Raw genomic sequence first — 13,652 nt, forward strand, 5'->3', positions numbered from 1 at the left:
TCTCTCTTTTTACAGATATTAATGAGGGTAAGTAGCCAATAGTGGCAGGGCTAGATATACCTCAGATTTCGAGTGCAACAAGGGTAAGCCCCATTAATCCATGCAAAGAACTTTCATGCATATAGTTTAGTGCATATAATATTATATAACCAGAAGTTCTTTAACATTTTGCTTTTCACTAGGCAAGTTAATTTACCCAGCATATTCTGAATAGTGACAGCATTTTTTCACAAAGCCAGTGGTTGACTTTCATGTTAACAACGCTTCAAAAATACCAAACATGTTGAAAATCCCAGTGCTAATTAAACAATGAACATTTGCCTTTCTGGGTATTTTACAGGTTTACTTAAAAAACTGAGCATGTATTATGTTTATTTTTAAAGCTCAAATATTTAAACTTGCAGAAATTGTGCCTCCAAGCAGTTGACAGTATGAAGCAGGTTTTAATAAAATGTAGTAACAAATGAACACCTAATTGCAGATACATTGCATTTTCTTCAAAGCTAAGTTTCCGTAGCAGTGTAGCCCTCTCTTTTATAAATCAGCTGCAATGTCACTAAAGATTGGGGTATTCATCCTTTTACCGTCACTACTTGTAAGTGGATATAACATTAGAATCCTAATAGACATTCTGGATAAGTTGTACAAGGCCATTCTTGGGGCCAAGCAACAGTAAATATTTGAAAGGTAATAAAGCCAAAATACCCAGAAATTGTAGTTTTGTTGAACAACAAATGGAACAAAACGTGTTAATATGAATGTGAAAATAGAAAAAAATATATATAAAATTCTTTCTGCTTATTCTTCCAAGCAAGACTTTTGAGTGAAGATACTGGTTTTTTTTGGGTTTTTTTTTTTTTTTTTTTTTTTTTGCAGTGAGATATATTTTTAATAACTATTTACTTAACAAGAATCTATTTCCTAAGAAAAATCTCTGAATTCCTTTCCTTCACTGAATTTAGTCTGTCTACTCTGTTTCTTATGCAACTCACATTGCATCTGTGGATTTTGTTCTTTTGAAAAAATATATCTGTACAGCCTTCTTTGAGTTACCAAATGCCTGAAGGTAATACATCACCCCCCGGCCCCCATATTCTTCCCATTGCATAAGCATGAGGTGTATACAGCAATGCAAGAATAGGTGACTCCAGTCCAAGATAAGAAAATAGAATGGATTTTCTTGGTTGCGAGTTTTCAGATGTGCACAGTGGTAGCGACAGCAGACACCTCAGAGAATCCAGGGAGGGACACTAGAGGTTGAGCAGCAAGCTGCTAAGTGATTGAAATGACTGGTTAGTAACACCTTTCTGTACTGGGCACAGGCCGCTATTTTAACCATGCAGCTTCTGTGGTTCATGCATTGCCTTATGATCTATAGTCCTTCTTGCTGTAGGGCTTGTTGCGCAATATGTTATCAATCTCATTTACCACATGTGATGTCATCTTTGGGAGAACCTGAGAGCAGGGGGAGAAGTACAAAGGATATTGTTAGCAGTGTTGATCATTCGTTTTTTTGTGCTCTATATTTAGCAAATTAATCTAGAATCGTGTATCTTCACAAACCACAGCTGAAATATAACCATCCCCCCATCACATTGTAACCTCCTTGAGGTCAGGGGCCTTGTTGATTGCATAAATGAAGGCATAAAGGCATAAGTGAAGGCTCATAGAAATATAGAGCAGCTCTATCCGGTGGAAATATAATGCAAGCCACATTTGTAATTTTTAATTTTCTATTGGATACCTTAAAAAGAACAGTGAAATAAATACACATTTTTACTCCATTATGTCCAAAACATTATTCCAACATGTAATCAATATAGAAAAGATACTTGACAGTTGTTTTTGGTACTAAGTCACATCTTGTGAACATGTTACACTTAAAGCACATCTCTGTTTGGACTCGCCATCTTTCACGCACACAGTAGCCACATGTGGCTAGAACTATGGTAGTGCATAGCACAGGTCTAGAGACGAAGAAGAGATTTATTCTGACTGGTGGTCTGAACCCTGGTGAAAGATGGCTGGGGTTTAACAGGCATCCCAGGCAGATGGAATAGCGTGGAAAAATGAACTGGAGTGATAATGTACGGTGATTAGTTGTGGGGATGGTAAAACAGGATATGGATGGTAAGAACGGGATAAGAGTGTGGAAGGCCTTAAATGCCATTTTATGGAATCCCCACTTTAGGCAGTGGGGAACCCGTCAGGACTTCTGATCTAGGAGTAACCCCATCAGACACCTGGAGGTGGTTTGAAGGGTGAGTTGGAGGAGGTTGAAAGGGGACACAGATGTTAGGTATGTATTACGATCCAAGCCGGGCAATAGGGCCTTAACTAGGGCAGTGGAGCAGAAAAGAAAAGTAGACCTGAGAGACATTTTGGGTGATGATGGTGGTTTCAAGACTGAGTAACTAGAAGAATATTGATGTTGATTATTGAGATTAGAAACCAAAGGAAAGTAGTTTGGGGAATGAGAAGCTGGGAGGGAGTAGGATGTGTTGAGTGTAAGGTGCCTGTGGAATATCCACCTAGGAGTGACTGAGCAGCTGCATGTGCAGCTGTGGAGCTTCGTAGTTGCCGGAGGGCTGGAGTTGAGGGTTTGTGAGTCATTTGCACTGACATGCTGATTGAAGCCCGGGGAAAGGATGAGCTCATTCAAGGCTAGCATTTATTGTGAGAAGTGGGCCAAGGGTACACATTACACCATAAGACAAGGGACAAAGGCAGACTTTCTCACTGGAAAAGTCTGACCCTGTGTGGAGACCGTGGTGAAATACAATTCTGACGACCAGTTCTGAGGTTTCAACCTCATTCTCCCTTTGCTGCAATCCTGCTGGCCAAGGTGACCTTGTCTCCACTCAAGTGCTATCCTCAGAAGCCTTAGGGTTTGGCAAAATAGTAGAGCTGCCAGCCTGGGAAACTTCATTCTGGTTAATGTTTTACTGTGAAGCTAAAGAAAGAATTTGATTTCCCACTAGCTCTGGAATTTCAGTGTCCAAACAGCTAATGTGTTATTTAAAATGAGATTGTAATAATGAGACCAAAAACCTAGAAACTGGATGTGTTGGATGTTTTTTTTTTTTTTGTCTAAAATACAGTGGGTTAGCCATGTGAAGAGAAAAATCCTTCATTCATTACACCAAAACAAATTTTTGATAGGAAAGAGATTTAGACATTAGAAAAACGAAACCATAAAAGTACTCGAATAAAACAAGATGTAGTATCGCAAGACCAGAATTTTCAAGAGAAGCCCCACTTTAAAACATTGTAAACTACTACAGATTTTACAAACACCCCACAGGCTACTAGTTTTGCAAACTTGATGTTACAATGCCTGGGATAGGTGGTGGGTGAGGGAAGGTCTGGCTAACGTTGCTGGGGCTGGCTGGACATTAGTGAAAGTCCTCCCAGGATTCGGTTCCTGTTGATCTGGAACTTGGGAGTGGAGGAGGATTTTGCTAGGCTGGGGTAGTGGTCAGTTTGTAGGCAGAGGGCCACTGCTATCGCCGAGGCTCTGAGTGGTTCAGGATGGCTGAGGATTCAGATTCCGGGGAGGTGTGGTGGGGAGTGATGAGGCCCGACTGCTGCGGAGCCTGGCCTTCTCTGAGTGGGTGATGGGGAACCTCAGAAGGGTTTTAAGGCATGTGGGGAGGACGAGGAGAGGCGGTTCTCCCACCTTTTAGGCAGGAGTGGGGAGGATGGAACCTGTGTGGGTGAAGGCTGGCTGCCTGCAACTGTGCTTTCACCTGTTGTCTCTCCCACCTATCGGGCTCTGATTTATATACGCCCCTTCATTTCTGCACATCCTAGGCACGTGGCATCCCTTGAAGCAGCTGCCTTCCCAGCCTACTAGAAATATTTTCTTACAACTACTGGTGCTCCATATTTTCCATCCTTCTGCAACCAGTCCCACCACTGCTGGGTACCCCTAGTCACCCAGTCTGCTCTTCACCATGTTGTGGGCCCAATCACAGCTTGTCTTGGGTGGACTTCAGTGCTGGGTAGTGGGAGGTGGAGTAGAACAGGGGAGGATTGGTAAGCCCGCAATGGTACCAGCCTTGCTGCATGGATAATGTCCCCTTTAGGATAGGCAAAGCCTCATCCTGCTGCAAGCAAAAGCCTTGCTAGGGAGGAAATGTTTTGGGAAGAAAAATTACTCAAGACTTTTCCTCTGAAAGTGTCTCCTTCCCCGTCAGCTGCCTTGTCCACTTCCACAGCTTTTAAAACTCAGCCTGAGACTTGCCTCATATGCCATCCCCAGGCACTATGACTGCCCCCAGGAATGGCAGTGATCTCCCAGTAATAGCATGATAAGAATCCTCAATTCCTCCCTCTTCTGCCAAGCCATGGTGTCTCTCTTTCTCAAACCTGCAGAATCCATGCACTTCTCTCCCCCTCCATGGCCACTACCCTCATTCAAGCCACCATCGCCTCTTGCCTGGATGACTGCCCTTGCCCTTCATTCTACTTTCCGCACAGCAGCCAGAGTGACCTTCAGACATTCAAACAGGAGCATGTCCCTCTTCTTAAAACCCTCCACAAGGACTTGTCACATGTAGCATGAACTGTAACCCATGGTGTCCTGCGAGACCTGGCCCTGCCTGTCTCTCCTCATCACTGCAGCTGCTGTCCCTGTGCTCAACTACATGTTGACCACATTGGCCTTAGCTGACAGTTCCTGGGAAAAGTCAAGGTCCTTTCCATCTCAGGGCCTTTCCACTGCTCTTCCCCGTCCCTGAAATGCACTTTCCTGGACTCTTCACATGCTGTGTGAAGGCATGTGAATCGTCGTCAAAGAATGTAAAAAATGAAGGCATGCGAAGTCCTTGGAATAAACATATTCCAGAGGGGCTTTTTGCAAAGACATTTAAAATAGGCTCACCCATTTCTCAGTCTCAGTAAAATAAACATTTATTTACTTAATGGCCCTTTTCACAACCTGAAATCATTTTGTATATTTATCTGTCTCTCCTACTGGCATGTAAAAAACCTCTTGAAGGTTAGACGGTGTTATTCTTCTTTCCTGTGGGTACCTGGTATACAGTAGGCTCTCAAAGATCTGTTGAATGAATTAAGGGATAGATTTTTTAATTCACTGTTTCTCAGCCAGCACATGAGCTCTTTGAAGGCTGGGTCCTGTTGCCCATCTCAGTCCTCCCACTGCCTAAGATGATGCCAGACATAGAATTAAGTGCTCCATAAATATTAGTGAAACTGAAATCATTGGATTGAATTTCAGTTCTTTTTTGTACAAACTGTTCTGTCCCCTCATCACTGTGTACCCTTATCTTTTCCCAGAGCATAAATGAAAATGAGAGGTGGCATTCATAAGAGGGATAATTCCTCATGTAGGCACAGGGAACCTCACAGAATCCTGTAGGAGTTACAGGGCTGGATATGGGAGTTGTTAGAAGCAGAGAGGCAGAGGTGATTACACAGCTGCACAGCCCTAAGAAAGGTTGGGGGAGTGGGCAGCGGATCTATGCCATTTATTCCACAGTGTGTTCTGGGCTATTTTTAAAAAGGATTTTAAATCATATTTGTCCCTACCTCCACCTGTTTCCTTTTGGGAATGGTAACAGGGCTATGTGCTTGTTGCAAGGACAGGTAGATAGGGAAGAAGCTGTGAGATAGTTCTTTTCCTCCCATGAGCAGGAGAAAAATAGACAACCTTTCTTGTTTTAGCAGGTAGTGGCAAGAATTGCGGGCAGGATCATTCCTAGGGCTTTTAGCAGGGTTGAGAGTAGGACAGACTCAGGATTAGCTGTGGCCTTTGGGGAAAGGAGGTGGTCACAATAGATACTAAACTCCACCCCTCTCCTTAGAGTTCCCAGGAACATCCTTTCAACCCACCCACTGCCACTACAAGCTCCCCAGAATATAGCTGCAGGCCCCATCTAGTGCCCTGAACCAGCGGCCATCCTCATGGCATAGGGAATGGGGATGGGCCTCCTAAATTTGCTTCTAGGGAGATGTGATCCTGGAAGTCCAAAACAGAATTTTGAGCCCATTTCTCTTAAAACATGGCAAATATTATTCAATAGATCCTGAGTATTAACTAAGGAACATGTGGTAAGTACCCTAGGAACTGGAAAACCAGTGGAAAAGCAAAGACGCAGGTCTCTGACCTCAGAGGGCTTGCAGTCTAGCAGGAGAGACAGGCAGTTATACTACATTATCATAAAAGTTATCATGGGAGGGGGAATACAAGATGCTCAGCGAACAGAAAGAAGAGGCTCAGCACACAGCAGGTGGGCAATATTTGTGGAAAGAACAAATGAGTAAATGATGTATATATATTGTCCTATGACTTAAATTTCCAAGCAAGTTATCAGCCAGGCTTTTATGGCGAGGCCTGGGAAGTCAGTTGCCGGGTTAACACTGGAATGCACTCTTCCACAGAAACCAACCATCCCGAGAAATGAGCTTTGGGAATACTGCCTGTTCATAGGCAGAGGACAACCCTGGATACATGTTCTGGGAAAGTGTTCTTTGCCTTTGTTCCCCTTACTCTTGCCCCACCCAGAAGGATGGAGCGGGGCAGAGACAGACACTGCCTGGAAATAGCCTCAAAGGCACCTTTAAATTCCCTGGTGTTTGTTGGAAGGGGCTGCAATACTTGCCTGAATGGCACCAAGGTTTTCAATGAGTTGTTCAGGGGTGGATGATCCCAGGAGCACAGAACTCACACCTTCATTTCTCAGGCACCACGCTGGGAGGAGAGGACACTGGGTCAGGTTATCAAAGCACTTCCAATCACTGATTAGCTTATAAACACCTGCTACAGCTGTTTGTTGCAGCCAAAATTTATTAACTCCTTTTGTGGAGGATGTACAGTGCTTCCTAGATTAAAAACCTGAGCAGCACCCCCTGTTGTGTAGAAGATTTGACAGAATCCATCAAAGCCCACCTGGGAGGGGAGATGCGAATGCACAGAGGCGTCGGATCATGGATTGTAAGATTCTCTCCGGCACGCTCAGTTGCCCTCAAGTAGAAGCAGAAAACACAGATGCACTGCTGTCTTTCTTGCTTCTCTGTTGGTTTTCCAATTCCCAGCCTACTATATGTCCCTTAGTTAACACTCAATGCATTTGGGATGGCTCAGGGCTTAAGGCCTTTTTGCTTTCCACATAAGGCCTCGTCACCACAACCGGGGCATTCAATCCAGCTACCCACCCTAGAAACACATTGTTCTGGAAACACCTAACATTGCTCACCAGCAGATGGCTCGATTCCTGTTTCTACCTTGATCCACAACCTCCTGTCTTTCCATCGTATTCATGGTCTCACTTTTCCACATCTGTTGCTTGTAGCCCTTGTAGACTCTAGGTTTCTGGTTCCTTGGTTCCCACCTACCTGGCAGCCCTCTCTGGACCTCCCTTTCTTCCTAACCCAAGATTCATTCTGTGTTGATGATCTAAATTACCCTCTTATGAACCCTCACACCCTTCACTTCCTCTGCTTCCTTAGCAGATCCCCATCAGTACTGCATCTGTGTTTTTGGCTTCTACTTCAGGGCAGCTGAGCGTGCTGGAGAGAATCTCACAGTTCATGGTCTGGTGCCCCTGTGCATTCACGTCTTCCCTCCCAGCTGGCTTCAGCCAGCCTGGTCAGCCTCATTCTTGCCCTTGGTCATCTTTCTTTTCCCAAAAATGACCTTAAACCTGTACTCTTAAACCATTCCATCAACCTCTGTCCCCTGACTCTTACTAGATGACCTTGTCCTAATGTCTATAGAAAATCAAGTCCCTCCGTTGGAATATTCCTTAATTCCCCACTCTCCTACTGCATAAGAATCCACATCCATATCCTCCAGTTTCAGAAGAGGATGTGTGCAGTTTCTGTCAAAGACCAAACTCTGCCTTGGAGCCATCTCCTTTTTGCCTTTTCTTGGACTTGATTCATACGTGATTCCACTGCCCCCACCACCCCATTTCAAAATTTCTTACGGTGTCTTTCTGTCAACAAAACATGCTAAAATTTCTCCCATTCTAAAATAAGCTTCCTCTGACCCTTTTTACCTGCTTAGATACTTCCCCAACCTTCTTCCCCTCTTAAACTTCTAAAAGGTCAGTTCGGATTCCCTTACTGACCTTCTTCACATCCCAGTCACCTTGTTGCTGTGTCCCAAAGCTAAGGTCCCCAGGAGCCTCCTGGTGGTTACGGTGGACTTCTCAGTCCTTAGCTGCCTGGAGCTCAGTGTTGCTGGACTAGATGCAGTGTCTGCTGGGCCTTCCTGCGAGATGCCCCACAGGCACCGCAAACTTCTGGCTATGATGCCTGGCTCTCTTGCATTCCCAATCACATTTGGGGGCATCACCAGCAATGTGGCTCCCCAATCTGGAAACCTGGGAGTAATCTTTAAGAACTGTCCTTTTCCGACCCCCTTTTCCCTTTTAACTGCTAAGTCCAATTAATTATTCCTCCTAAATAATCCTCTAATCAAGTGCTTTTCAAACTTTGGTGTGCGTCAGAATCATCCCAAGGGCCTGTGAAACACCCACTGTTGTGGCTCACCCCCTGAGTTTCCGACTCAGAAGTTCTGGGGTGCGGTCTGTTCATTTTTAACACACTCCTAGGTAATGCTTATGCTGATGCTGCTGATCTGGGACCATGCTCTTTTGTGTTTTGTTTTCTAAACCAACTTTATTGAGGTAAAATTTACCCATCAAAAATTTTACCCATTTTAGTTGTACATTAAATTTTTTTTATAAATTTACAAACCACCATTTTTAATATGCAACCTTCACTATTTTCAATCCAGTTTTATAACATTTCCATCACCCTAATAAGATCCCTACCTCAAGTACCAGGCAACCACTGACCCACTTTTTGTCTCCAGATTTGCCTTTTCTGGACATTTCACCTAAATGGAATCAAACAATAAGTGGTCGTTTGGGTCTGGTTTTCACTTAAGCATATATTTTTCTAGGTTTTTCCATGTTGCAGCATGTATCCGTACACCATTTCTTATTGTTGCTAAAGAGTATTCCATTGTGTGGATACAGGGCTCAGTTTGACAATGACTGCTTTGGTTCAGCTGTCTTCACCACCTCAGTCACTGCTGCCCTCACTCAAGCCCTCATCATCTCTCTTCTGGAAAACTGGTTTTCCTACCTCTTGCTTGAATTATCCCCTTATATTTCCCCCATACAGCTCGCATCCAGCCAGCAGCGGTCTCTAAAAACACAAATCTGATCCTATCACTTCCCTAGTTGGGCCTGAGGTTCTTAATTCTTACCTTGGAAAACCTTATTTTCTAGCCTACCTCTGCAGCTTCATGGCTCCCTACCTTGAACTTTGTGCTTCAGGAGCACTCACTTGTCTTTAAATCCTCTCCATCCCCAAGCATCTTGCTGCTTTTCTCCTCTTCCTCCCTTCCTTCTGGGGCATATTGCTCAAGCTGTTCCTTTTGCCTGGGATGTCCTTTTGCCTCCCCCTTTCTTTTCACCTCACTAATATCTGCTTATCATTTGAGATTTCCCAAAGGTATTGCCTGCTCCTAAAGTACTTCCCTGAATTCCAAGCTCCTAATTCCCTAATCCTCTGTTCCCTTCTCAGTATTATGACCTGTATTAAAATTATCTGTTTATTTGCTTGACTTGCCTACCAGGCTGTGAGATGTGTCTTATTTGCATTTGGGTGCTCAGCCACCAGCCCAGTGTCTTGCACAAAGTAGGAACTTATTAAATGTTTGTTGAATAAACATAGGCATGGATGATTGATGGATATCCCCAAGCACATCTTCTGCCCCCATTTGGACAGCCATATTGTCAACTGATACTCTTAAGCTGTTACCATGTCCAGGCCTTTTATGGTAATCACTGAATTTCCACATGGGCAAAATACAAAATAGTGCTCTATAAAAGTACCAATCCAATCTTTCTCTCCTTTTTTTGACTGCATTGTTTCCTGCTTTGCACTGAGAACTGTTTTTGGCCTTAAAAGTAGTTCTGAGGACAAAGCCAATTCTAGGCAAATTATTGCCCATAAACTACCTGACTACGCGAGGTCATCAACAGCTGATTCCCCTAATGGGCCTCTGGGGCACAGGAGAACCCACTGGGCAGAGCTGGTCAACTCCATGGTAGCAACTGCAGCTGATTCTGGATAATTAGCACCTCTAACCAAGTGTCACCAGCAAGTATGTCCAGAGTGCCTGTTCACTAAGAACAAAGTGTGAATGCTGGCTCCACTATACCTGTGTGACTTGGGGAGCAGGCACACAGTTGGGTTCAAGTAGTTCGCTTCCTGCTGGAGGATCTCCCCTCTCCCACACTAGCAGACCAAAGATAACACACCTGGAAATAATTTCCCTTTTGATTTTGAGAGTTTTGTGGCTATAAACAAAATTATTTATTTACAAAGAAAGAAGTGACAGGTGAGAAAGACATCTGAGGGGATAGAGGGAGGAAAAGGGGAAAAAAGCATGTATTAATTTAAACTCAGACCCCGTAAAGAAGGTACTTCATGTATATCTAATATCCAGTGAGAGTCTAAATCTTGTAAAGATTTCCTCTCTAGAAAGACAATGTTCTTCCCTGTCTTTCAGGGCTAAGTTTAATACTTCAAGTTGCTGTCTAAAAACCATATTTATGATTGTGCAGAATATGTTTCTCTGCATATTACTCTGATTGCATGCCATGGCTAAGAGCAGACAGAATTTCAAGTTTTGCATGTCTACTCTTTGCAAGAACATTATCATCTTTATTAGCACTCGCTGAGCACCTACTTTTTGCTTTATATATATAATTTCCCTTTACTCAACTAGTTTGTAAGATATGTATTATTATACCCATTTCACAGATAAGAAAATTGTTATCAGGTTAAGCAACTTGCCTATGGTCAAATAGCTAATATGTTTTACTGTGCTTGTTAAAGCTGTAGGGTTGCTAAGTAAAAACATTAAATACATTGCTTTATTTTATTTTTTTGAAGAAAGGATTAAAGCAACAGTCATACATATACTTAGGTACATGGCATTTCCCCCTCTTTCTAAAACCATGTCCCATTTCTATCTTTCTATGACTGTTAATTGCAACTAACATTTCTCTGCCTTCCAACCTCTGAAGAGTCAAGCTACCAACAAATATTCTATTAAATTATTTTATTTGCATAAAGCTTATCTTGAGCTTTTTATCTCATTGGGTTAGTGTTTCTGATATGTCCCAATTCCTGCAATTTCTTAATCTTTAGGATTTTTTTTTTTTTTGTCTAGAATCAGCACCCATTTTATTCCTTTCTCATAGCTACCACATGAACTCTTTTATCTCATTTCTTCATTTGTAAGTGGAGATAGTAATAGCAAAATCCTCCACTAGCATCTGTAAAATATGACTAGTAATAGTATAGACCTCAGCAGATTGTTTTGATGATGAAGGAGACAACACAGTGAGCATGAGCCTGAGGTGCTTACCATAGAACCTGACAAACATCCCCTAGTAAGGGAACCAGAAGTCTCAGTGCTTTTCTGCCCAGTGTGTAGCCTTTGGCAGCATGTGGCTATTGAGCATGCAACATGCAACATGTGTCTAGCTTGAATTGGAATGTGCTTGCTCTAGGTGTAAAATATATGCTGGATTTCAGAGATTTGTAGAAAACAAAAGTAAAATATCTCAATAATTTTTAATATTTATTACATGTTGAAATGATAATATTTTGGCTATACTGGGTTAAAGAAAATCCATTATTAAAATTAATTTCACCGGTTTCATTTTAATGTTTTAATGTGGTCACTAGAAAATTTAAAATAAGATACAGTTATGCATCCCATAGCGACAGGGACACGTTCTGAGAAATGCATTGTTAGGTATTTTCCTCATTGTGTGAACATCACAGGGTTCTTATGCAAACCTAGTTGGTATAGCCTACTGCATATCTAGGCAATATGGTATAGCCTGTTGCTCCTAGGCTCCAAATATGTACAGCATGTTACTGAACTGAATACTAGAGGCTGTTGTAACACATGGTGTTGTGTATCTAAACATAGAAAAGGTATAGTAAAAATACGGTATAAAATAGTATACCTGTGTAGGGCACTTCCCATGACTGGAGCTTGCAGGACTGGGAGGTGTTTTGGGTGAGTCAGTGAGTGAGTGGTGAGTGAATGTGAAGGCCTAGGACATTCTTGTACACTACCATAGACTTTGTAAACACTGTGCACTTAGGCTACACTAAATTTATTTTCAAGATTTTTCTTTCTTCAATAATTAACATTAGCTAACTGTAACATTTTTACTTTATAAACTTTTAATTTAAAAAAACTTTTGGCTGGGCACGGTGGCTCACGCCTGTAATCCCAGCACTTTGGGAGGCCAAGGTGGGTGGATCACAAGGTCAGGAGTTAGAGACCAGCCTGACCAACATGGTGAAACCCTGTCACTACTAAAAATACAAAAATTAGCTGGGCGTGGTGGTGTGCACCTGTAATTGCAGATACTCAGGAGGCTGAGGCAGGAGAATCGCTTGAACCCAGGAGATGGAGATTGCAGTGAGCCGAGATCACGCCACTGCCCTCCAGCCTGGGCGACAGAGTGAGACTCCGTCTCAAAACAAAAAACAAACAAAAAAACCTTTCAACTTATTTGTAATAACATAACTTAAAACACAAACACATTGTACAGTTGTACAAAAGTATTTTCTTTATATCGTTATAAGCTTTTTTCATTTTTAAAAAGTATGTTTTTAGCTTTTTAAACTTTTTTATTTGTTACAAACTAAGACACAGACACACTCATTAGCCTTGGCCTACACAGGGTCAGGACCATCACTATGTTCCACCTCCACATCTTGTTCCTCTGGGAAGTCTTCAGGGACACACATGGAGCTGCCATCTCCTGTGATCAGAATTCCTCTTTTGGGAACATCCTTCAGGAGAACGGCCTGCATGAGGCTGTTTTACAGTTAACTTTTTTTTTCTAGTAAGTAGAAGAAGTAACACTCTAAAGTAAAGATGAAAGGTATAGTATAGTAAATACATAAACCAGTAACATGGTCATTTATTATCATTATCAAGTATTATGTACTGTAGATGATTGTGTGTGCTAGACTTTTAGATTACTGGCAGTGCAGTAGGCTTGTTTATACCAGCATGATCACAAACACACAAGTAATTCATTGCGCTAGGACCTTAGGACAGCTGCAACATCACTAGGCAATAGTAATTTTTCAGCTCCATTATAATCTTATGGGTCCGCCTACATATATGTGGTCCATCGTTGACTGAAACACCCATGATTGAATGTGGTTCATGTTATCTTTCTCTCAAACAGTGCAGGTGGTTTTTCAATAGTTACCAGCAATCATGACCTTTCACGGACTCCACAGCATTAGAAGGACAATTTTTATGGCCTTCAAGAAGTTTCAGGTTGAAGCTATTTCTCTAGGATCAGCTTTTCATGTGGCAGTAACCTTGGGCCTGTAACAGTCCTGTATCTCAGCCTCTAACCAACCCTGGCTCAGTTTTCAACAGAGACAGCAACTTGAGCTAAAAGAAATGGATGTCACTACACAGTTCACCCCTGACATCTGTGATAGTGTGTGTTATCACTGACATGTTCTCATTTAAACTATATTATAAGGGCAAGGGGAAAGAAGTAAGAAAAATTTGCTATCGTGTAGAAAATTCTGGGGAACCTCAAATAACTCAC

General features: G+C 42.4%; 1 protein-coding gene across 5 annotated transcripts in view; it reads right to left on the bottom strand.

Annotated features, from left to right (window-relative positions):
• Positions 1-14: 14 nt before the first annotated feature.
• The window catches only part of KCNAB1 (potassium voltage-gated channel subfamily A member regulatory beta subunit 1), a 414,948-nt gene continuing 401,310 nt past the window's right edge, over positions 15-13,652 (bottom strand). For all 5 annotated transcript variants that reach the window (XM_025374905.1, XM_025374902.1, XM_025374903.1 and 2 more), the window contains 2 exons: positions 6,627-6,715; positions 15-1,455 (listed from right to left, as the gene is read on the bottom strand). In XM_025374905.1, the coding sequence (XP_025230690.1) occupies positions 1,366-1,455; positions 6,627-6,715 (179 nt within the window). In that variant the 3' untranslated portion in view covers positions 15-1,365. The remainder of the gene's footprint in view (positions 1,456-6,626; positions 6,716-13,652) is intronic.

Source organism: Theropithecus gelada, chromosome 2 (genome assembly GCF_003255815.1).
Source record: "Theropithecus gelada isolate Dixy chromosome 2, Tgel_1.0, whole genome shotgun sequence".
Taxonomy (NCBI): domain Eukaryota; kingdom Metazoa; phylum Chordata; class Mammalia; order Primates; family Cercopithecidae; genus Theropithecus; species Theropithecus gelada.